General features: G+C 37.8%; 1 protein-coding gene across 6 annotated transcripts in view; it reads left to right on the top strand.

Moving 5' to 3' along the window:
• GRIK1 (glutamate ionotropic receptor kainate type subunit 1) overlaps nucleotides 1-26,757 on the top strand; it is a 146,319-nt gene that overhangs the window by 84,470 nt on the left and 35,092 nt on the right. For 4 of the 6 annotated variants that reach the window (XR_015744347.1, XM_087937546.1, XM_087937542.1 and 1 more), the window contains 5 exons: nucleotides 5,748-5,801; nucleotides 8,050-8,223; nucleotides 17,167-17,310; nucleotides 17,509-17,616; nucleotides 24,574-24,618. Coding sequence is in view for 5 of the 6 variants with exons in the window: in XM_087937546.1 (XP_087793672.1) it covers nucleotides 5,748-5,801; nucleotides 8,050-8,223; nucleotides 17,167-17,310; nucleotides 17,509-17,616; nucleotides 24,574-24,618 (525 nt within the window). In the remaining variant the exon portion in view is untranslated. The remainder of the gene's footprint in view (nucleotides 1-5,747; nucleotides 5,802-8,049; nucleotides 8,224-17,166; nucleotides 17,311-17,508; nucleotides 17,617-24,573; nucleotides 24,619-26,757) is intronic. The other 2 variants (XM_087937544.1, XM_087937545.1) reach the window with 1 other exon arrangement.

Genomic DNA, 26,757 nt, shown 5'->3' with positions numbered 1-26,757 from the left:
ATCAAAGGGTCAAGACCCATGTCTCTGAGATTCAGACAGTTGTTAACAGTTACATGTTTAGTTGTCTCTACTGAATCCTACTGCATTTTGTATTAGAATCCTTTGAGCTTTTCCTAAAGGTGCTTTTTCAAGAGGCAACTGGACTTTCTGGTTTCTCTTTGAAGATGTTTTGCTTCTCATCCAAAAAGCTTCTTTAGTACTGAAGAAGTTTTTTGGATGAGAAGCAAAACATCTTCAAAGAAAAAGCAGAAAGTCAGTTGCCTGTTCAAAAAGCACCTTTGGGACAACCATGACCTGGATGACTGAGAATCTCTATAGACCAGTGGTGTCAAACTCAAGGCCCGGGGGCCTGATCCGGCCCATGGGGTGCTTAGATCTGGCCCATAGGGCCACCCTGGAAACAGTGAAGGACCAGCCCCATGGTGCCTTTGCCAGTGAAAACAGGGCTCAGAGGGCCATATGCTGCCCTCCCAGACTCTGTCTTTGGCTGCAACAGCCTATTGCAGCCCTCTGGCAGTGAAAATGAAGCTCTATGCCCCCCCCCCCGAACTTTGTTTTCACTGGCAGAAGGCTACAGGAGGCTGTTGTGGCTGAAAATGGAGCTCAGGAGCCTGTTTTTGCTGGAAGAGCACTCAGTCCACCACAGGTGCCCCCCCCCCCCATGACAAGAGTGATATCAAGCTGGTCACACCCACTCTGGCTCTCTGAGGTCAAATACAACCCTGTTGCGGTCCTTAATGAAATCGAGTTTGACACCCCTACCATAGACCTTTGAACTTTTGAATTTATAGGAAGAAACTAAAGCTATTTATACACAGTTATTCAGACATGGTTGAGGCAATATGTATCATCACTGATGTTCTGTCAGCACATGATGTTATTGAATGACTGAAAAAAATGCTATAAATAACTAGTGAGGAAATGAACTAATATTAGCATTTGGTGTGTGTCGGTGTGGGTGTGTATACAGACATACATACACACACACACACCTGTTGAAATATTATTAGTGATTTAAAACAGGGTTGAAGCCAATCAAAAACATAAAAACCCATTCAAGCAGCAATGATTTATCTCTCTAATATAAACTAGAATAGAGGCCTCATTAGAAATTTCTTGAATTTTGTTACGGACAATGATTATAAACAGATGGAAGATTATCATAATGTATTGGAGTTATATATCATCTAGACAAGACTAACCTGTTCTGTACATTTTCAAGGTAATATGAATAGCTAAAGGAATTGAATTTTCTACAGCATTAGCAATAACTATCTGAAATAAATATATATCTGAAATTAGCAAAGATATGCTTTGCAGAAAGCACTATTCAACTTTTGGTATATTTTGAATTCTGAGACAAATATTATTTGCATAGCCTAATTACTTAATAAATAATTGATCTCTTAATTAATTTCATTAATTAATCTCTCATGATTAATTCCAATCATTCTAAAATACTAATATAAATCATGTATAACTAGACCTTAGCTCTCATGTAGATTTTTTAATTTTTTAATTTCATTTGCGTACATTTGTTTGTTTTGCAACACCAGCATACAGTGCATATGGAGTCTTTCTCCGTAGATGTAGTTAGCTAAGGATAATCTTAATTTACTCCCATAAACTGTTAGGCAAAAATCACGATAACTCAGACTGAATATATTATTTCATAGTATATATTATATTAGGGAGATATATTAAATTAGGGAGATGCTGAAAGTACCATGAGATGTTGAAAAGCTGAACCTTTATCAATCTGAAAGATATGCCCAGGTAGAAAGTTGTTATCAAGGTTACTGATAGTGTGCACTATGAGCATTAATTCAATTGTGAAAGTTCATTAAAGGAAGAATTTATGATTGAGTGTCATACTATGTTCACACTAACTTAGATGGAGAATATAGGATAGTTGGGATGCAGTGCATGGAATCAAGATTGCAGAACTATTCGCAGCTTCTGACTCTGCAGCTGCATCTCAGTGTCCACTGAAATGACACCTCTACTAAAGCAGGAATACATTTCAAGTAACATTTTGAGGAAGTGAGAGTCATACAGGGATGTGAATAAAAGTTCAGCTGACAGGCATTCAAATATTGAAACTCTAGTCCACAAGTAATTGGCTTTTCATTGTGTAATAGATGCCTTTATCAATAAACCAATGATAATAAAAGTGACTATTGTCTTTGAGATTTTGCATTGGACTGAAAGTTAAGATATCAGAATTCCACACAAGTAAATTCTTTTTTTAAAATCCAGGACTTGTTCTATTGCAATTAGGTTGAGAATTTTTAGTTCAATCTGATGGAAAGCAGGCTGGACACATCACAAAAATGGCAATTTTTTTCCACACAAAGAAAGGATTCATTGGGATTTTAGTATCCTATCAGTTACTACTTCCCTTGATGGAATTTGTAACTTGTCTGATCTTGATAAAATTGCCTAGCAAGAATTGTACCAAAAATTATAATTGAGACCTTATGCATTCTGACTTATTTACTATTCCCTTAACTTTTTCTTTAAACCACAAGTTATGTGAAAATAATTTATTATTGATGAAAATTGTGCTATATGAGCAATTTTAGCTTATATCATTTCAGATTCTGCTTCCAAGTGAAAACTGTATGCCTAAATATACTGGTTAATTTTCAGTCACTATACTGTATTGAGTACAGAATACTGTTCTGTATTCTGCTAGTATCTCATGGAAGAAAGAAATAAGTTGAAGGAAGCCTGACTGTTGTGACCTAGGCTTCGTCAAACTTAATAAAACACAAATTGAATTTAAAAGTAAAATCTTTTTAATGCAACACTGGGAATTACTTGCATTCCCAACCAAAACTCACTATGCACAGTTCCTCCAGATAAGAGCTTTTCAGTGCTGTCGAATGCTGCCAAGAAAAAGAATCCAATCAAGGCTAAAATAAACCAACCCCCAAACCTAGAAAAACTGACCAGAGTACAGAGCTTCATGAAGGCCTCGGAGATTACTGAAGTGCTTTGCTTCCTGCAAAGCTCTTTGTCATTGAGGACTGACTTTTATCCCTTATGGGAGGGGCAATCATCTCCCAGCCTTAATCCTGAGTTGCCCCTTCTTCTTCAGTTGCTCTCGCCTTCTAGCAGCTCTGCGCACATGCGCACTGGGAACAGGCTCCCCGGGGTCCTCTGCTTCACTGCTGCCAGACTCCGAAAGCTCCGAAGGCAGCACCCCACTCTCAGATGGTCCTGGCCCCATCCCTGATCAGATGCAGGACCCTCATTCAAGTCCTCCCCAGACTCCCTGATTGTTTCCCTTTCGTCCTCACTGTCCGATACCTCTGCCATCTGCACCGGCTGCCAGTAAACCACAACACTGACAAAAGTAATAAAGGAATGCAAGGGAAGTGAGAGAAATGGTACTTGATAACTTCAGTGAGGTTCCAGCTTTATGCAGATAAGTCAGGATGAGAATATATATAAGAACAGAACACACAGAAAAAAATCTTTCCAAGGATTTCTGCTAAGCTTTAGCAGATAGAAAAGAATGTGTACTGCATGAAGAGACATATGTCTAAAAGGCGGAGACAAATTTGGCTGTTCTATTTCACTGACTTTCCTCATGATAGAACTAACTCAACTGTTCAGAGAAATAGACTAATGAATAGAAGAATATAGTATAATGAATGAAACATGAACAAATTCTATGGGAAAGGCAATAGTTATACCAGAAGTATATATTAAGAATGCCCGCAGGTAACTTTAATTAGAAAAATTAGCCTGGATGTTGGTATTCTGATACAAAGAACTAAAGTACATTAAAATAATTCATAATATTGAAATTTGAAGAGGAAAAATTCAACATTTCTATCCAGAAATTTCAGGCAAAAGTCCAAATGGATTACAATAGAGTGAAACTGAAAAACTCATCAGCTCACGCTGATAAGCAAGAATAGTATCAATAAGGGCAGGACTAACTTCTCTCTCTCTCATTCATGCCTGTAAAACATAAAATATGCTTTTTCAGCATAGGGAAGGAGACTTACATGTTTTATCAGAAGGAGGCTGGCAGAAAGAAAATACGTTGCTTCATTTGGCATTGTTCATGCTTATCATTAGCACGCTGTGCTTGACAGAATACCTCTGAGAAATGTGACTTCATTCCAAAGCCAATCACTAGGTGTTTCTCTGTGCATTAGAATGACAGCAGCTTCCTTCCTACTCTTTCCACAAAGTGCCAAAGGGATGCCTATGTTAAACTGGTTTCTGTGGGCAGATAATAAAGAAATGTGCTCTATTATTCTTTCATCATATGGGAATATGGGATTACTATGAAAATCAGTGACCTGCTGTAATTACCTGAGACAGTAGGAAAGACCTGTATATGCAGGTAGATATTTTGATTGATAGTACTTGAAGCATATGCATGATTCATGATATCATATATCATGATATCATGATATATAGTTGTTAAAATTTAAACCTCAAACCTTCAGCTTTGTTTCTTCTTATGAGTACACAAAATGGCTGTTGGAGTTCCAAGCTACAGAACATTTCTGATTATTATTATTATTTGTGCTTCTCCAGCTATGTATTTTGTACAGAAAGAAAATACCTGACATTTCTGTCAAATGGACTGCCATATATTTATTAAAACCTTGTACATGATAACAGTTTGAGACTATTATTATGAAAATATAATCCGCCTGCACTATAGCTGAAGTCCACACATGAGTACATTAACCAGATATTTGCTGTCTTGAGGGTTAGAACTGACTGCTTCTCCCAAATTAAATATTATTACTCTGAAAAAGTTCACTTATTTTTAGGTAGAAACAATGACATTATCACCTGGTTCCAAATCTTAACTTAATCACACATAATGGGAGGTTAGCATCCTGTTGTGGATTTTATATTTCTCATGTTGATTTTCTTATTATAATACAGAACCTTATACAATGTGCACTAAGGATTTTGTCTTATTTCATTGGTGTTGGTTTCTGTGCCTCTAATTTGAAGAATAGCAAATAGCAGCTTCCCTTGTCATATAAGGCAAGATACACCAAAGCCAGTCAAGTTATTTAGTATCTGGTAGGGGAAGGAATCCCACTAACACCTTTTCCTTTTCCTGGCAGTGTAAATGCAATGACAATAAATTTAAAATCATTGCTGTGGTATCCTGACATTCAAAATCCACTTCCTTCGGCAGCTGTTTCATTCTGCCCACCATGAACTGCATCAAAGATTTTTACTTTGATATTACTACACTCCACACCAATTTATTTACCTTAAAATTGTATCAAAAAAACCTCATCTGAAGGACAGGGGGTGCTGATGACTTGCTTATGGTTACAGTAATTATTGTAAAGCCATTACAAGTATCGGGCATCCATTCTTCAGCTTCATGTATACTACCCTCCACTGCTGCTTTGCACTATTTCACAGCCTGTGAAGATATTGCAACAGGTATATTAGAGCAGCATTTTTCAGATTGTGTTCTGCACAACCCTAGAGTTCCAGAATGTGAGCTTGCTGGGATTCCTTAGACTGAGGCCCTAACAAAGAAAAAAAAGAAAGGAAGAAAAATAAAGTGAATGCAGGCAATTTTCTATGATTAGAGCTTTGCTTCTGGCTCAGGAGAATTAAAAAAGAACTGATCGATTCTGCAGTTTGAAAAAGTTTGAAAACTTGCAGCATTACAGAATCAATTATTATTACATGTACTGTGTTTTTTTCATTTTGGTTCATCTCCCCACTTTGTTCTTTCTCAGGTTCTCTCCATGGGAATGATGACTGAATATTATCACTACTTTTTTACAACTCTGGTAAGATACTTCAGTAATTATTTGTACCATTATCACAGAAATAGCTGAAGAGCTTATTTTATGGCAGTGTTCTATGTATAGTCATAGTAAACTGCAAAAAATAAAATTCTGCTAAAAAATGACTGTAGCTCATAGTCAGATCTTGTAAACAAGGTGGCGTGGCATATCCATCACAATCAGCAATTCACTCACTCTGTTTTCATCTGTCTTCAATCTGCTAATTAATTCAGTGAAGAACTCACACTTCAACAAGCATATCCTTGAAAATTTTGGGCAGGAAGAAAAGACCAACATTTTTGGTCTACTATGAAATTTGTAATTATTTTGTCATAGAGTACTTACCTCCAACCAGGAACTCTGGGAACTTGTGATCATGTTGACTACAAACAATAGACTTTCGTAATCAACATAGATGGAGTATGTCTGGTGGGTGAATGCTGAACTAGTCTTGATTAAGGTTTCCATAGGACTTCTCTAAAATGGAGGAATTGGTCACAAAATCAGACTAGTATCCTTAATTGTTTCTGGTTATATTTTAACTGAATCAAACACAGTGCTATTGTTTAGGCTTTCAAGATGTTATTGACTTAGATCAATCCATATTATTCAAGGATTTTATCAAATGAAGACAGAGATGTTCCAAAATGAATAAGGGCAACTTCTCAGATAATTACTATCATATCAGTGGGTTATCTTTTGTGTACAAAAATTATCATAAAAACCAATATTGTTACAAAAAATCTCTACTTTAATATCCTGGAATTCACTTCTGGTTGACCTCATGGTTAATAAGTATATGAAATGAAGAAATGTTATTAATGTTTATATTTTTGGAGGAAGTGATAAAAAAATCATAAAGAGAAAATAGCATTGTTTAAAGATAAGGAAGTAAATATGAACCCCAACAAATGGGAAAAATAAAGAAATAAGTTTAATTTGGGAAAATAGTAGAATATATATTGATATATATAAGAATATATTATAATTATAAGGAGCACATTAAGGCCAGAAGTTGGAAGATAAAAATGTACGTAATTGTATTATTACTGTGACTACTCTGAAAAATATGTTAATCAATTCATTGCACTGTCCACAAAAAAATGTTGGTTGTTAAAAGAAAAACTGCAAATAAAACATATACCAAAAAAATCCTGGAAAATAAATTATTAATAATAATTTTCATAAATGTTACATTCTCACATTGAGAAAATATTTAAAAAATAAAGAACCTATTTTTTCCCTTTTTTCCCTCACTTAATTATTTCTACCATTATGAAAGATGAGAATGTTCTAATTAAAACCAAAGCATATAGTAGTATCTGGATGGATGGATGGATGGATGGATGGATGGATGGATGGATGGATGGACAGATTTCACATCCTGACAAATAATTTATAGTCTTTCATGTCATGTTATTTGTGACATAATCTTGAAATGTGTTAGACAAATTAATATCATTCAAATTAGCCCTTATATTCTTGCTTTGCAAACCTTTAATTCACATGGAACTGCTTCTTTGCTGATCTAATACATACATCAGATAAAGTGACAACAACTTACCACAGGTAGCAGGCAAGAGAAATACCAAGCCTCTAAATTGTAAACTTATAATACCAAGCCTCTAAATTGTAAACTCTTTCAAGGGATTAACCAATTAATTTGTCATGATTTTCTGTGTAGGTCTCTCCCCCTCCTCTCTGTGTATGTTTGTAGCAGAAACATTATTACAAAAATGTTATAAATCAGCATATATACTCCTGGGCACATTTCTTAGAATATAACATTGCAAATATCTGGAGTTCTGTGTTAACGCAAATCATATCTATGATATCTAATAAATCATATTCAGCTCATCATTATTTAGATTTAATAATATATGCAGTGTCTAGAAAACTTGGACTTAAGAAGATAAATACATATTCAATATCAGTAGGGATTTGGCAGAAATTGTGAAAGACAAAGATCAGATTTCACATTCAGCTGTATATTTTCAGCTTTAAGTCTACATGGGTGATATTTGTTGATACAAAATGCTATTTTCTATATTGGACAATTTCAGTTTTTCTGCTCAAAGAATAATACAAGGATAACTAATTGGAAGCTACATAACTGATATAAAGTCCTACCAATCCAATGTGGCATTTTCATGTTATTGGATTGAAGTAATACAACATGATTCATTTTATCTTTAATACCCTTGTCTTTTCCTTTTGTTGTTGTATCACCAACAAAATCTTGGTAATACAGGATTTGTTTGCACTAGACCTGGAACCCTATAGATACAGTGGAGTCAATATGACTGGATTTCGTCTGCTCAACATTGACAATACACAAGTGGCTTCTGTTGTTGACAAGTGGTCAATGGAAAGATTACAGGCACCACCCAAGCCAGAGACTGGACTCCTGGATGGCATGATGACTGTAAGTGACACAACACCATCTGAAATGAAATAAGAAATTATATTATTTTAGTGACAAGCAAATTCTAAGTGAGTTGGTGACATAAAAAAACAATAGTTTATTGCAGCTACTCTGTGTGCATATTCAAAGACATGGTTATATTAATGAGCTGCATACACATGGTGCATTCACATCTCTATAAGATCTGGAACTTTTTTGGAACCAATCTAATTGCATTCATGTGCCTAGTTAAACCAATTGAAATCAGACTGCAAATGGATTCCTTTCAAGATGCAATTAGTCTAACACTTCTCTAGGGCAAAGTGTTTTATACAGAAAGAAACTTTATGTAGTTTATGTACATGAAGTTGGTGCCGTACTTTTATAGATAGCCACAACTGAGCTGGAAGCAGAGGTAATTTTGGAAAAAGTAGCCATAATGCCTTTGAACAATTCTGTAAGGTGGTGGGTTTTTTTTTTAACAATTCTGAATTTTCAGCAATGACATAGAAATCAAGACAACCCAGAAACCTACTCTTTACAGTACAATGCAAATGCATTGAAAACAATGTTAGGCCAAGAATTTATGTTATCATAAGAGCATGATATTTCACTAACTGACTGTGCCTCTTAATGATGAAGTTGCTGATACTAATTGTGATCAGTAAGTGAGAACTACCTGCAGTTGCTATGATGTTGATGGTGTTCTCATATCCTAAGGTCTGTTCTCTTACATCCAGTATTCTAAAGAAAAAAAGAATAAGAAACTATGTTGTTAAACAATTCAAAGCGATTTTTGATGTATGTCAGCTTTGGAAACCATATTCCACGCTGCCATATAGCCAGGACTAGGTGGTGCAAGGGGTGCTGGTGTCCACAGTACTGACATTGTGTGGATTGTGGTTAAATTCCTGTTTGTGAGAAGTTTGGAGCTTGTAGTGTGTTGAAAGTATAGGAAGGAATAGATAGATAGGAAGATCAATATTCAAGCCCAGCCGCAGATTGTCACTGGATGACTTTGGGCCAGTCTTCAAATTCAACCTTATGCTTCTAGAGGAAAGGCAGGATATAAATACAACCAAGTATAGGGATAGCTCACATGTAATACTAATTCGTTGTATTGATTGAGACTTCAAAAGGATTCCAGAGTTGTGCTGCAATTAAAGGTAACTGATAAATTCACATCACCTATGTTTTGCAATAATCTATGTAGGTTAATGAAACAGAGAAGTAATCTTGTAATTTCCGGAAGGATTTACAAGGCTGGCATAGCCATGTAACTACAAAGTGGATTAGTTTAGCCGTTAAACAATACTTATTATCTCATCAGGATAATCATGCAGCTTTCTTGCTTCGTTCATTAAATTTTGTATGTCAGGGAAAATGACACAACTTTGTACTTGTAACCTACCACATTTTCCCCCTTTAGGAAAATGTTGTTAAAGAATTGAAAAAAATCAGAATAGCACAACAGTACATATTAGCTGGTTATTATATAACAATCTGCCTCAAAAAACAATCAAAGCCATTTTTCTTCTTTAGGTTGAACAATTAACTTCTGAATTAACTGTGAAGCTTAATAATAAATTATGCTACATTTCACTACAGGTTTTAGTTTTTTTAACCAAATCATGAGGTTAGACCAATTACACAATGTAAGGCTCTCATCTCAACAATTTACTGTTAACAAATTTTAATTAGTGACCTGATTCAGGGACTCGCTGGTCTGGAAAACAAATGTTTAAACTTAGGCCTACTGCTATTTTATCATGGATAATTTATAAATGTATTGCATAAAGAAAGCACAGCTTACACAGAAATTCACAAACCATAGGAAGAAAATCCTGCAGTGAATGTTTGGATAGGAATAAATTGAAAAAGAAACACAAGTGATAACTTTATGGAAGTTATCTGCCAGGACAGCAGAAAATATTGGTATCTTTCAAAGAAGCGTGTGATAGCAGAAAATTTTAACTTAGTTTACATCAGCTGAAAGTCTAACTTTGCTAAAAAAAATCATTGATTGAGTTTGGATCTACAGTTTGCCTCAGCTTGTCATATTGTAGATGGCTTACGAAATACAACACTAACAACAAAAGATTAAAAACAAAGAAATCACATGGAAAAAAGGCTGGAAAAAAAAATCCACCAATTATTCAAAAGATTAAAAAAACATACACAAGGGATAGAATGCTCACCATTGGGTAGAGCCAGAATTTCATTGCTTGCTTAAATCGAAGTGGGAGGGGACAAAGACTGCATGAATCTTGGGGAGAATAGTTAAAGAAGGCCATTTCCTGAAACCCATCAGGTGACATTGTTTAATTAATGGCAACTGTTTCAGAATGTATGGGATGGGCAGACAATACTGTTTGAATCCTCAAATTACCAGCCCTTATGCCGTGAATTGCTTTATAACCAGCATCTTCAATTAACTCAGAAGTGTACTGGCTGCTAACACAGCTCACAAAACAAAAGTGTCCTTGTACGTTCCAGAAAATAGGGAGGGTCCCTTCTGAAATGCTTCCCACACACACCCCTTTCTGTGCCACCACAGCTCACCCCACATTGGGCACAAAAGCCAGCTGGATGACTTTGCGCCAGTCATATTCTCTCAGTGCTGGAAAAAGGCAAAGGCAAAGCCCTTCCAAACTATTGCTAAGAAAACTGCTTGGACAAGTCCAGGTAGTCACCAAGAGTCAGCAACAACTCAAAGGCACCAAATTTGGGGGTGAATTTCCTAAAGGATGAAATTGGGCAAGTTCCTGCAGCAGATTATGAAATAACATACTTGGAAATACCATGACAGAAATGCAACAAGAGCCGCAACTTGAGACACTTTAGCTTACTATCTTTGAAAAATGCCATAGAAATTGTGTGCCTAACCTTACTATGCAATAAAGTTACTCATTATTATTTGTTAAATTGCAATGATACAACTATTAGATGACTTCGTAGTTGGCTGAATGACAACATCCAGAGAGTGGTCATAGATAGCTCCATAGCAGCTTGGATATGGCAGTGGGACAAGTGCCACCAGCCCAGACCTCTGTATGGGCCATATGCTATTCAACTTTTTTATTAATTGTCTGTACAAAGAAATTAGTTACTGCAGCCCTCATAGCATGGAAAAGACTGACCAAGAACTACAACAGACCCCAACTATTAAGTATGGGAAATAAGAGGCTGAACCAGGGCTTAGTGCAACAAGGTTTATTTACAAGGGCTGAAAGTGCTTGCTCAGTCTGGGACTGGCTCGCAGCGAACAGCTGAAGGGCTGGACCCAGCAGCCTGCTTTTATAGCAGGCTGCTGGGGAAACCCAGCCAATGAGGAGGGGCAGCCGCCCCGCAGTGCAAACGGACCTTGGTGGGAACTTCTTCAAGGTCCAGGGACATAACACCCCTTCCCCCAGATGTGAACACGCATAGTCCTTGAGGTATGCGGGAGGCTTGTGCTGACGCCCAGAGCGGCGCAACTCTGGTGTGCTGCTCAGTGGATCAGAGTCCGTTGGCAACTGTTGGCTCGATGATGAGTCCCGAGTACCACCCTCGGTCGGAGTAGGTCCGGGGTCAGTAGGGCTGGACGCTGGGAGAGGCCTCACGCTGTCTGACTCGGATGGGTTGGACGCTAGGTCGCCGCGGTCATCATTTGGATTCTCTGGTCCGGCTGGAGTCGTTAGCAGGTCATCGGAGTCGATGTCGCTGTGTGGAAGTTGCAGCGGACTCGCACCGGTCTGTGCCCCAGTCGCGGTTGACAAGGGTGCCCTGGCGTCTCCGAAGCTGGTCCAGATGTCGTCTCCAGACCCGGCCATCTTCCAGCTTAACCCGGTATGATCTGGGTCCTGTGATGGCTACGATTTCTCCTGGGATCCACAATGGGTCGCCAGCGAAGTTTCTCGCGAACACAGGTTCCTGCAAGACAAAATGCCTACTCCCGATGTGGAAGCGAGAGGAGAGTCAGGGCAGTAATGTGGGTGGAGCCTGTCCAATACAGTTCGCAGGCGTCTGCCCATCAGAAGCTCGGCCGGGACTTGTTGGTTACTGTGCAAGGGGTTGAATGCTGGCTTAACAGGAAACAGGATAGTTTGTGGTGCCAGTCATCCTTGTTGAACCTGGCCAGGGCTTCTTTAGTGGTCCTAACAGCTCTCTCTGCTAGCCCGTTACTGGCAGGATGAAAGGGGGCCGTGAAGATGTGATTAATGCCCAGGTTGGTCGAAAACGACTGAATTCGGTTGACGCTGAATGGGGCCATTGTCGGAAACAATGGAGTCTGGTAGACCGTGGCGTTACAAACAGGCGAGTCAATGCCTTGATGACTGCTTGTGAAGTGGTCGTGGATAGTTGTGCCACATCAATCCACTTTGAGTAAGAGTCTACGACCACGAGGAACATTTTGCCATGCAATGGGCCCGCGAGGTCGATGTGAATCCTGGACCAGGGTGCGTTGGCACTTTCCCACTTGGTGGGGGTGGCAATTGGAGGGATGGACGGGAAACCTGGCAGGGATGGCAGGAGCTTACCCATTTGTTGATGTCCTCGTCAAGGCCGGGCCACCAAATGTAGCTTCGCGCCAACGCCTTCATTCTGACGATGCCAGGGTGGCCTTCGTGCAACGCCTCCAGCACTGGTACGCAGAGATGTCGGGATGACCACCGAGTGCCCCATAGCAGGCAGCCCTGTAAGCTCGACAGTTCCTGTAAGCGGGTCTTAAATGGCGTGAATTTAGCTTCAATGTCACTGCCCGCCACCCCCTCCTCACCCAGTCCAGTACCTGGGCGATCGCTTTGTCCGCTTTGGATTTACTGGCAATATCAAGGGCAGTGATTGGGAGGTCCAGTTGGGTGACTTCAAAAATGGCGTTGACCAGGGCAGGGTCTTCAGCTGGGTCAGGCAGGGGCAGCGGCTAAGAGCGTCTGCGTGGGACAATGTTTTACCAGGGCGGTGCACAAGTCTATACGAGTATGCTGCTAGGAAAAGGGTCCATCTGGTCATTCTGGGGGACAGAATTTGAGGGGTCTGCTTGTCACCTGCTAGTAACCCTAAAAGCGGTTTGTGGTCGGTGACTAGTTCGAAAAAGTGGCCAAAGAGAAATTCGTGAAATTTCTTCACCGCTGTAACAGCTGCCAAGGCTTCTTTATCAATTTGACTGTAATTGCGCTCTGTTGCAGAGAGTGTCCTGGAAAAAAAAGCGATAGGGGCCTCGGAGCCGTTGGGCAGTCTGTGACTTAAAACTGCCCCAATGCCGAAAGGAGATGCGTCTGCTGCCAGTACTAATGGGAGGTTGGGGTCAAACTGGATAAGCACTGCCTCTGATGTGAGTAGCGACTTGACTGCGCGGAAAGCGGAGTCTTCTTTGTGTCCCCAGTGCCAAACCGTTTTTTATCCAGAAGTCTGTGGAGGGGTTCTGCCACAGAGGCTTTATGGGGCAGGAATGACGCGTAAAAGTTCAAGAGCCCCAAAAAGGCCTGCAGTTCTGCTTTGGAGGTTGGAGTGGGTGCCTCGTGTATTGCCTTAACCTTGGACTCCAGGGGGTGAATGCCTGAGGCGTCAATTTTATAACCCAGAAAGTCCACCTGTCCAGTGGCAATGGCACATTTTTCTTTTTTTAACTTGAGGCCATGCTGCCTGAACCTCTCCAGGACTGCTCTAACTCTCTCGAAGAGTTGGGGTCTGTTCCTGGCCGAGACTAAGATGTCATCAAGTAGGGTACTACTCCAGGAAGGCCCTGTAAAATCCGCTCCATGAGGGATTGAAAAATGCCTGGGGCAACACTTACACCAAACTGGAGACGCTTGCACTGGAAAGCACCCTGTGGGTGACAATGGTCTGAAGTTCTGCTTGCTTGGTCATCAACAGGGAACTGTTGATATGCTTGAGACATGTCCAATTTGGCAAAGATAGTGCCAGGTTCAAAAGTATGTAATAAATGCTGAATTACGGGTACTGGATAAGCGCTAACTTGCAAGAATTTATTGATTGTGGTTTTGTAGTCTGAGCAAATTCTCAGGCTACCATCTTTTTTAGGGGTGTGACGATGGGCGTCTCCCATTTGGCGAAGTCTGTAGGCTCCAGGATCCCTTGTTTTAATAATTTATCTAATTCAAGGTCTAATTTAGGCCGAATGGCGAATGGAACTCTGCGAGGTTTTAATCGAATTGGGACTGCCTGGGGATCGACTGAAAATGAGATAGGGGTGCCATTATAACACCCTAACTCATCACTGAATACGTCTGAGTAATCAGCAAACAGGGAGTCCGTGTCAGAGGTTGAGGTAGCATGGACTCCTGTTAGACCTAACCCGAGGTGGGGAAACCAATCAAGTCCCAAAAGTGTAGGGAGGTTGCCGCTCACTACCACTAGAGGTAGGTGGCCTTTAAAGGTTTTAAAATTAACAAAAACTTGCCTCTGCCGATTACAGGAATGGTCTTCCCCTGGTAGTCCTTTAGGCTAAGCTGGCACTTCTGGAGTCGGCTTCTTGATAGGCTGGGTTGAAGCTTCTTGAGGGTGTTCCAGGAAATAATGGAGAGCGCTGACCCCGTGTCAACCTCCATGTTGCAAGGTTTACCTTCTAATAAGACGGAAAGAGAGATTTTACTAATAGAATAGCAAGTTTGATTAGTGCGGCAGTTTAATACTTGCCTTTTGGGTCCGGCATGTGCGAATGAAGATGCCCTTTGTGCCCTTTGTGCTGCGTTGTGTGAGGCTTGGCATACTCTTGCAATGTGCCCCTTCTTATGGCAGTTGTTGCAAGTGGCTCCTTTGAATTTGCATGTGGTCCTCAAGTGGGGTCCACCACAGGAAAGGCACAACGTGATGTGCTTGGATGGCCCGGTGTTATCCTGTCTGGTTCCTACCTGAGGGCGCCTGGCGTTTGTGAGGCGGTGAATGTCGGCCTCATCACTCGGGTCTTCCTCATTGATCACCTCTTCTGAGTGGACGGAAACTGCTGTTTGCTTGGTGACAGAACCTTGGATCTCGGTGGCTGAATGGGATGCCAGCTCCTCTGCCAGGGCTTCCTCGATGGCTTGAGCGAGGTTAAGGTCTTTTTGGCGAGCAGCCGTCTTTGTAGGTGCGGGTCCTTGACCCCGCAGACCAGCTGGTCTAGGAGCATGTCATCAAGGTAGCTGCCAAACCCACAATGGAGTGCTGCAGTCCTGAGAGCAGCCATGTACTGATTGATGCTCTCTTTGTCCCCCTGCTTCCTCATTCTGAAGGTGAAACGTCTGGCAATCTGTGAAGGTCTAGGAGAATAGTGGTTAGTAAGGATTTCTAACAGTTCTGTCCAGGGGACATTTTTTAACTCACGTGGAGCCACAAGAGCTGTGGCTGTATCGAAACGATGGCTCCACAGTAGGTCAGGAAATGTGCTTTCTTTCGGTGTTCCCCTGCCTCAGCCAATCCGATGGCGTCGATGTAATAATTAAATCGATTCTTGTATGATTCCCACTTCTCCTCATCTGGCTTGAATGCTGGGAAGGCTGGATTGGCGTTCATGTTGTAGGTCTGCTGGTTAACCTGTTGGGGAAAATGCTCTCTCTCTGGGTAGCAGTAGAGGTTTGGTGCCTGTGCTAGGCAAGTGCTCTCTCTCTCTGGGGTAGCAGTAGAGGTTTAGTGCCTGTGCTAGGCAAGTGACTTCAGCTCTGGTGAAATTTCGCAATTCCCTTCTCTCTCTCTGGGGATCAGAAGGTGTTTTAGACTGCAACGGTCGTTGGTAGCGTCTTTTGAAATTCGCGCCTGTGTGGGCGTTAGTGACTTCGTAATACAACGCTGTGTTGTATTTGAATGTGCTTCAGCTGACAGCTATTTGAATTTCGCGCCTAAACGGCACGAGCGGCTGCGGCTCGCAGCGCTTCTCACTCTCGCTAGCTTGTTTGCTGATCGCTTTCTCTCTGGGTTGCGATCAGCGTTTGCCCTTATTTTAGCTGACCGCTCTCTCTCTGGGCTGCGGATCAGCGTTATAGTGATTCAGCGTTCGTTCTCATTTCGGGCTGATCACTCTCTCTGGGTTGCGGTCAGCGCTTGCCCTATTTTGGCTGATCGTTCTCTCTCTCTGGGCTACAGATCAGCATATTAGTGATTCAGCGTTGCAGCTTGCCTCTGGTAGCTATCCCATCCTCGTCGCCAGTATTAAGTATGGGAAATAAGAGGCTGAACCAGGGCTTAGTGCAACAAGGTTTATTTACAAGGGCTGAAAGTGCTTGCTCAGTCTGGGACTGGCTCGCAGCGAACAGCTGAAGGGCTGGACCCAGCAGCCTGCTTTTATAGCAGGCTGCTGGGGAAACCCAGCCAATGAGGAGGGGCAGCCGCCCCCGCAGTGCAAACGGACCTTGGTGGGAACTTCTTCAAGGTCCAGGGACATAACACCAACATTCCTAACATTCAGAAAGGCTCTGAAGACAGTTTGGCTAAAAGTGTAAAGTTTTAAAATGTAAAAGTTAGAAAACCTCTATTTCTTTTTTGCTGTTTCTATTACTTTTTCTACTTCTGCTTATCTATATACTTCTCAAAGTCCAAGCAATTGGTTCAGTAGTGGGATTCAAATTTTTTTACTACCAGTTCTGTGGACGTGGCTTGGTGGGCATGGCAGGGGAAGGTTACTGCAAAATCCCCCTTCCCTCCCCACCCCACTAACCTGCTTGCCAGCTCCGTTCTTCTGTGCAGGGCAACCAAAGAAGAACCAGCCAATCAGCTGGGACTCGGGAGGCAGAGAGGAGATGGGGTTGGCAGGGTCAGTCAGAGGCAGTATTTGCCAGTTCTCCGAACGACTCAAAATTTCCACTACTGGTTCTCCAGAACTGGTCAGAACCTGCTGAATACCCCCGCTGAGTTGGTTTCAATGTACAAGCAACAAACAAAAATTATTAAATTGGCAGAAAACACAAAATAGGAGAAATAGCTAGCATTTTAGAAGAAAATAAGATTTCAGAAATATGCTACTCCTCTTATGTCTTTTCCCCAAAACAGACAGAATCAGCTTTGATGTATGATGCCGTTTATATGGTAGCAGTGGCGTCCCAACGGGCTTTCCAAATGACAGTCAGTTCCCTCCAGTGTCACCGGCATAAGCCATGGCGGTTTGGAACTCGCTTTATGAATCTGATAAAAGAGGTATATATGGATTGTTCTTGGCATAAAAAAACAATATGGAACCCTGTTTTGCTATTTCCTGTGCTGCATAGACAATTACACTGTTCAATCTAGTTATATCAAGGAATAGAAGTTATGCATCTATTTTTGATAGATTTATAAAAGCTAAACATACTGCACATAATCATATTTCTATCTCCCTGTCAATCTGCTTTTTAGGGTCACTGGAGTGGTTTGACAGGACGGATTTCTTTCAACAAAACAGATGGTTTAAGGAAAGATTTTGATTTGGATATCATCAGCCTGAAGGAAGAAGGAATGGAAAAGGTAACCAGTTTGGTACCACTGTATTCCTAATGTGACCCAGATGGTACAGTCAGCAAGACTGTAGATATTTAAAGGCGGATATATTGTTATCTATACCATAAGCTGACCAAGGCACATTGAAATGAATATTCAAGGCCTTTCTCCACCACTTCCTTACCATAGCAACTTATGTAAATTTAATTTTTTTTCTCAGATTGAACAAAATACTGCTAGGGACTCATATCATTTTATTAAAATCATTTACATTGGCAGCAAAATTAAGAGAATAATGTATTAAAATAAAACATCATAAAATTAAAAGACTATTATTGTTTTCTTCTGCAAAAGATCGGACTCCTCCAAATTGTGTTGTTTTTCATATTCCATATACTAATATAAACAAATTTAGATATAAGGACAATATCTATCTTTAGTACTTACCATCATGCCAGGTAGAGACCATGACTATTTTAAATTGAGGCTGCATCCTGTCATCATTATTTACATCATTTTTAATATGCAGCATTATAGACCATAATACTTTTAAGTGGGTTAGTTTGGAGAGGGCTCTATGTTGTTCATAATTTGAAATGGGATAGTAACATTTCATAAGTGCCTTATTATGAACAATTTTCACAGTATTGTGTGAGGGCTTAGAACTATCCCATCCATTTCTGTTACCTTAAAAAGAAAAAAATGTTTTCATTTTAAAGAAAAGTAAATTTGATAAGCTTTGTGTCAAGCTATCCCAAGAATATTGCCATCCTCTTGAAAGAATCCTGTTTTTCAGAGGCCTTGTGCAAGGTCAGCAAATGAAATAAATTTGTTTCTATATACGGAGAACATTTTTTGAACGTTTAATGTAATGTAATAAATTTCCAACCTAAACTTATCTTTTCTAGTTTATTTGCAAATCTTCTTTTTATCTAGAAAAATTGATCTGTGCATTCATGTTGTTGATTTTTCATCTAAGCATGTGGTTTCCCTATGAGAATTCATTATCTCTTTTTTTTTTCCTTCCTCAAATTTTCAAAACTGTTATAGTTATCATCAACAAAATGATAAGAAAACAAAAAGCAATTTCTTTATTCTCCCAAGATAAAGAAATGATTTTTGGAGTGTTTTGCTGACACAGTAAAATCCAAGTCAGGACATTGCTTTACTGTCTTATTTCCTTATTTATTTGTTACCAAAGAGTTATTTCTATGTTTGTTTATTGATTTATTTGTCAAACATGTACAAGATAACAAGTATAGGTAGGAACAAAAACATGAACAAAGGAAGTAAATATAGATAAGTGGGGACAGTAAGATAGGGATGATAGATATGCTGGTGCACTTACGCATTTATGCACTTATGCACTTTAAGGACCTCTTAAGAATGTTCTCTACCAAGGTTGTAAGGAGATTTCTCTGGGCTCATGGCAAACCCCACATTCCACCATGTGTTCAATAGTACCAATATTTGAGGAACAGTACTGCCTTCTGCCTGAAACTTGCATACACAAGTTGCTTTTGGAGACAACAAGAAGCAATGATGGCACAGTACTGGATGTTCTATTAGTACAGGTCTGGCCTGAAAGAATTAATTACCACTAAATGACAGCAAAGAGTTAAGTATTTAGGTATTTCTTTGCTACTGTTTAGTGGTTTACCTTGTGCTCTGACCCAGTCATTGGGCAGGTAAGCAAATTCTGAAATTACTGTATGCTGGCTACAGCAGGGCATGATCTGGTTTGTTTTATTCAAAAGCTATCACCACTATAATTCTGCCAATGTTTACCATCTTCTCTTTGAAATTATTAACAAGGCTTTTAAGAAAGCAATTGGTTTATGTGGGCTCTTCCATGCAGCCTTATCTTGGTGGTGGATTGTTTTTTTTTTCTTTTTATAGATGCTGTTTGGTATCCTATATTACTTTTGTTCAACTGGTCCAATAAGCCCCAATGTATTTAAAGCCTCTAAACAAAGCTTGTTATTTATACTATTACCCCAACCAAGTTCAGAGAATATCCAGCACAAGGGACAACACAGTGTGTTGTTCATGCTTTTTAGATGAGCTTGAAAGACCTGATATTGCTGTCACATGCTTTGCATTATCTCACCTCCTATGCAGTTCTTCTTTCAAGGTCATTGATGTAGATTTCTCCAGAGGGGCTGTCAATTGGCACAAAACATAAAAGTCACTTCTTCAATAAAGCAATACTGAAAAATGGTGCATAACTGATCTTTATAAAATAAATGCCAGGTATAGGATTAATAAGATTAATAAGATCTATACATTTTTAATTTCATGAATTATTTCATGAGTTATACATATCTCATTCATCTTTAGTTCAATCTGTTTACCACAGAAATGTGGAAAGGTGTGTGAAAGGTTGACTTTATTTTCATGTTCTGTCATGCACTGCCCAAGAATAAGATCCAACTGGACACTAAGATCCAGTGGTCTAAGATAAGATCCAGTATGTAGAGATCCCAAACTTGGATATCATCGTGGAATGGAACTCTTTTTTTGTAATAAACTTTGTAGCATACTTAATTATGTATGTCTAATGTATGTGTGTTCTCTGTATATTTATTCTGTAAATGCTAGGCCATACCCTTCAAGATACATTATTTCATACTTTTTTGTATTTCTTTCCATTTAAAAATTCCCCTTTTACAAAAGCATATTTCATATTTGTGAAGCAGTGGAATTTTATAGGCAAAATAGAAAATATTTCATATTGAAGCCATTTCATATTTAGAAGCCATTTCTAGCTACATCTCTCTCTCTACTTTCTAATGTTCAGACCAGTTCAGACTATGCCAAATAATGCTTTACTTTTGAAAATGTTTGCGCTACTCAATCCTATTCTGATTTTTTATTGGAGTTCTAAGGATATTGGGAGTTTCTTTCAACACATACATTTTGCATTTTATATTTCTTTAATAATTTCTTAAGTGGACTTTGGTTTACAAAGGTTAGATGATAAGAATATTTTCTGCAGGTATATTAGATTCTTCATTCATTCAAGACCCGAGCTCCATGCAATGGGGTGAGCTTCTGTTACTTGCCCAAGTTCCTGCACACCTAACAATTTGAAATCATGCAAATACAAGTAGATGAATAGATTTTACTGCCTTGGGGAGCATATCTTTGTTTTTCATTATTCCATTTGTTCAGTAATGTGAAGATTTTATGGGGTGCGCCAAAGGTACTTTTTCAAGACTTTCTGATTTTTCTTTGAAGACATTTTGCTTCTCATCTGAAGAAGCTTCTTGGATGAGAAGTGAAACATCTTCAAAGCAAAACCAGAAAGTCCAGTTGCCTCTTGAAAAAGGACCTTTGGGACAGCCATGACCTGGATGACTAAGAATTTCCATAGACATTTTATGGGGTGTTACCTATTTTATGGAGTATTAGCTATACAGACTTTCCTTAGGTTTTTTTTTTTTTTGCTTAAGTCTCCCTCTCCCTCCCTCTCCCCCCCCCCTCTCTGTGTGTGTGTGTGTATGTGTGTTGGTTTCTCTTCATCAGCCACAGAAAGAAGATAAGACACTAGTAGGTCCTAAAAGTTTAATCAGAACCCATATCAATATTTTATTGTTTGCTGTTTTCAGGAGCTTTGTTGATCTGATCTCAAGTTAGTGAATTCAAAATAAGAGGAAACAGTTGCTGGCATTGATCATTTTACATTAAGCAGGAATTTCAAGAACTCAGTCATTTTGCTAGTCATTTTCATACACTAAAATTTTAATCTAGAATTTTGCGTATCAAAACTATTTGGAGACAGAGCCAAGTGTAGAATTATAATCTCTTGGACAGCCTCGTCTTGTTTTTTAAAATCTACAGTATAGGATTAGTAATTGAAGAGCCACTTTCTATTTTTGCTGCTGACTTATTGGAATAATTTATTTCATATATTAGAAGAGGAGAATGGTATAGTTCTTATTATTGTTGCTCAACTATAAAAGTCACCAATTCCATTTCCTCAAAAAATAAGTTTAAAGACACTTCTACCTTGTATCCCAGACAGTAAATTATTTCTGTGATTTTTCCCCCCTTTTTATTGAATAGTTTCTGAACATCAGCTTTTTGTATCCTGGGGTTCTATTTTAAAAAGATAGACTTTAGCTGATTCTGCAAGCATGCCATAAGCTGGTTAAGGATAGAACGTTTCCTGAACTGACTTTGAAGCAATCCATCTTTCAAACAAGCCTAGAGAAAAGAAGCCATCAGAGCGTACATTGATGAAAATGACAAAATAAGTAAACCAATAATAAGTAAATGGAACATTTGTGGGAAAATGCAAAATACAGGAAAATGTTCCTCATCTTAGTGTACTACGAATAAATGGCATAAATCTGATTTTTTTTTTTAAAGAAAAAAGACTAGGTGGTTTCCACCCTTGTTCCAATGCTCTACTTGCAAGGACATTCTTCCCTCTTATGACTATCCTATTTATTTCACTATTTCTGTAACAATATACACTTCATGGTTTGTACCAATTGACAGCACTAGTGTGAAGTTATCTAATTATTTTCTTGCAACATTCATCTTTAATTTAAATCTTATACAACTTCTTACAGTTCTTGTAATTTTTAATGATAAATATGATAGCTCCTACATAATTAGAAGCTTTACAAATTTGCAAGAATTACTAGGAACTACATGCTCAAAAAATCTGAAACAGGTAATTTTTTTTCACCCGATCTAAGCATTTATGCATATGTTTTCCTCTAAAACTTGTTACAAATATACTAATATTTTGGCCCTTTATTATTCTCTCACTGCCAAAGAATGGATGCAAATCATTATAACTAGTTTTGAAGAGATATGTGCATGCAATTTCAACTATTGTCATCAATACTATTAACACTAAATGTTCTTTGATTTGCTAAATGTCATCATTTATTATCTGAATGCTTTTTCACTACCTAAATGACATCTATTTCACTTACCTTCAGCTAAATAAAGCAAAACTTCTTTGCATCTGTATTATGTTTATAATGAATCTCTTTTGGAACAAATATGGAATTATTGCTAATAGAAGGTAACTTGTAGATTCTTACCTTGAACATTGGAGTATAGAGATTTATATAAACTATAAATCAATAATAACTCAAAGAAATAAATGTATCAGCAATATACAGTCTATTTACTTATTTTCATGCTTTAATTTTAATAAATTGTACTACATGTTTTAAAGCAAATAGATATGCAACAGTTTTTTTTACTTATATCTAAGAGTTTAATAATATATGTGTAAACAAAAAATGATTTCTTCCAGTCTATGATAATTTATATTTACAGTTTTCCAAATGCACAAATATATTGTAGATTCTGCTGTTTGTAGAAAAATATCATTCATTAAAATGCCTTTATATCTAAGAATTGATGTAGAATTCTAATTAATTATAGAAAGCCACAACATATTGTGTAGGTAGACAAGGATCTACAATATCTGAAAGTAGGAATTGTCCATGATCTTGTGCTGAAGTTCAAAGTTAACAAATCTGAAAACATAAGCTTCACCTTGGAGGCATATATAGGATTTTGACAAACTAAACCCAAGATCTGTCAAAATGTATATAAACTGAATAACAGAGATATTGATCTACATTTGAATCTGGAAACCAGTGTCATTCTGATATGCCACTTTATTGTAATGTCACAATTTATGAATGCATGCACAGATGAATTTAATATATGGTGGCGCATGCATAGTATACAAGTTTTTACTTCTCTGCAAACTACCCTTATTGGCATAAAAATGATCTTATAGACTTTGTCTTTCCTTATAAAAAGTAAGCATCTCTTTGGGAGTCCTACTTCTACACCCATCACAAACATAGCTAATGCTCACAATTATATACAGTATGGACAAATCTCTGAAGAAGAAAAAAGATTTGTATTCAGGACAAGAGATTCATATATTTTATTTTACCAAATTACTTTGGTAAATCACTGCATGTGTATCTGTGTGTGCAGACTGAATGGACAGAGATTTTTCTTAAACCCTCTAAATATATATCCTTCACAATAACTATATTTACAAGAGGTGACATCATTTGTTCAATTTCATATTTTGCTAACTTTTTCAATAATTTATATATGTAAGCAAAACTAACAGGCTATATTATTCTATCAAAATGCTAAGACTTTAGAATCCCATAAGATTATACCTGGTTTAGTGACCATATAGTCCAGTTTGAACCCAATTCAGCATTATGGATTCAACTTTACTTGTTTATCCTCTTCTCTCCCTGTTTTGGACGAGTGACAGACAATGGTAGAATCTTTTTGCACACATAGCACTGCATAACTGCAGTATTCAAATAATATACTTCTCACAGGGCTTTACTTTGTGGTACATAGAAATTGGTTGGAACTACATAATCAATAGAAATTTAATTCAAATTCAAATTCAGCCTTATGTGATGTATATTCCTTAGCTTGATTCATCTCCTCATTTAGCAACTTTATTGATGAGCCAACTTTTTTCAATAAAAGAATTTACTCATTAATTAGTCAATTAATTATGTCAAAACCTGTTTCTAGTTTAAAAACAGAAACTATATAACTATTAAAGTGAAAAGAATTGTCTGTTATTCCTGTTACCAAATATGATAATTGTATCATAGTACTTATTTATATATTACAAGAATAAAACAGAATAAAAAAAAGCTCAGATCCAATGCAGATATATATATTAATTACAAGCAAAATTCATTTTATGAAGTTTTCTGAAAGGGCCTATAGAAAACACATGTGAAGAAATATAAGAAATTGAAATAAAATCAATTCTGAGGGTATTTCTAATTTAGATAGGTGAAAGATCAGTACTATTAATTATTAAATCTAATAATCTAACAATAATTAACTCAGTAAATCTTAATGCTGTTAGAGAATTATAATGAAAATCTAAGTATACAATTATCAAAATTAATGAACAATTGTTATGTGTTCTTTTTTGTTCTTTTATAAATTAAGGTTGCTGGTGAAGTTTCTAATCATTTATATAAAGTTTGGAAGAAGGTTTGTATCTAGACAAGCTTTGTAAGGAACTGTTACTTCAAGTCTCAAACTATTCCTTGGGATTTTGAAAAATGGTATTAAATTGCAGTTTAGAGACAATATATTGGAATGTGTTTTCCTGTGCAAAACAGATTTTTGAGCATATAGGAAGTCTTGCTACACAATAGACTGGGATCAATACATAATAATTACAATTTAGAACACAATAATGTTATCAACCTGTTTTAATCTAAATCATAGTCAACAAAAGTATTAGCTGTACTGCCAAAAAATCAAAATTAAATTCTCATTGTCCTTTTATGAATGAATGAAGATCTCTCTCTTTCAAAGATTTATAATGATTAGTGAAAGATTTAATAGAAGGGGTGCTAAGTGCATTTCAAGATATTGATTTATCATCAATTTGCACCTTGTAGTGATAGGATCAGATTCCTTTAATTTGATTTACAATCCAGCTTTTTGTTCTAGTGAGCACTGGATGCAGCTACAAAAATGTCTTGATCAATGCAACATTACTGTGGATGATATTGAATAGTATTTTGGCTTAATATGGACTAATATAATATATATGGGTGTGTGCATATATAAAAACCAATATCAATTATAATATAGATGTAAATTATTTTTGATCAAAGAACACTTCTGTCCACATAAGAGACATATTGAGAACTGTTCACTGGAATGAAAAGTAATGCATCCATAATAAATTATCTGGTATATTGAAAAAATATTTTGGTGTCATTAAATAGAATCACTTTCTGTTTCTTAAATCTCTTCTTTCACACATTTTTGTACCACAAACAAATAAATAAAGGAAATATAGGGTTTTTTTGTATAATGCACCTATTGACTCAGTAGATTTAGTTTGGGCTATATTCCTAATAAAATATATAATTATTTAACTTTTTATAAGTGTGATGCTAATTAATAATAAGGAACAAAAGTTTATTTAAAGCTGAATGCAAAGATTCAATTTGGTAAATGATTCAGATTATTTGAATTCATTAATGAAGCCAAATAGGTCTAATTTCTTGAGTCAAAGTCTTAAATTCAGAATCAGAACCAATTTGCATGCTCTTGATATTTTTATTATCAGTGATAACTATCATTCACAATCTGACATGTAATAATATATGTGATTGGAGTTTATTTTAAATTAATTTAATTTGGTACTTATTCGATTCATGTGTTAGGAAGTATTTCTCACATAATACACTGTGAATTGTCACTAAACTGCAATAAGCCTGAATTCCCCTGAGTGATGTGATCCGTGATGTTATTCCTTCAAACACAATTCCGATCTTTCATTTGCTGTAAAACTAACTAACACTGTCATTCTACTAATGTTAATGTATTGTGGTTCTATTTTTTTTTATCTTGTACTGTTTGTGACTGTGCTGGTTGGTTTTACTTTTTGTTTTTAAACTGGTGTTTTTATTATTCCTCATTGCTGAAATTTCAAACACATTTTAAGATATTTTAAAATATAAGGTGGCAACTTGTGAAAGCACAGAATCCTTACATCCAGAAGATTTAACACTGTCAGGATATCCCTAGGATTGGAGCCAGAAGAACATCAAATCAGACTTAAGAAAGAAGTCAGGAAACAAAAGGCATACTAAAAAATGTGCCCTTGGGTAGAAATGGAAGAAAATAGTAGTCTAGCTTCCAGGGATGGAGAGAAATAGGAAAAAAAATTGCTCAACAAATTATTCTCAATAACTAGTAATCTTGGTTAAATCAGTACATCTCCAGTAGCTGGGAAGCATAGATCTGAGATTTGCTGTGCTGATCAAACAGCAAAGAAATTAGACGATTGAGGTTAGTATGCAGCATATTTTTGCCGGGGGGGGGGGGGGGGGGGGGGGGGGGGGGGGGGGGGGGGGGGGGGGGGGGGGGGGGGGGGGGGGGGGGGGGGGGGCGGGGGGGGGGGGGAAGAAATATCCCTACTTTATGATATAACAACATTCTTAGTTTTTAGAATCAATGTTGTTGAATTGATTTCTTTATAAATGCTGATAATTATCTGAAACAATGGCACTGTTATTCTGGATTTGTAGAAGTAGAAAATAAGTATAGTTCTGCTTTGAGTTTGCCATCAGATTTTGATATTTGAGAAAAGACCAACCAACAGACTAT

Source organism: Pseudonaja textilis, chromosome 7 (genome assembly GCF_049901715.1).
Source record: "Pseudonaja textilis isolate UNSWEBS1 chromosome 7, rPseTex1.2, whole genome shotgun sequence".
Taxonomy (NCBI): Eukaryota; Metazoa; Chordata; class Lepidosauria; order Squamata; family Elapidae; genus Pseudonaja; species Pseudonaja textilis.
Note: the sequence above shows the minus strand (reverse complement) of the source record. Positions and strands in the feature narration are given on the sequence as shown.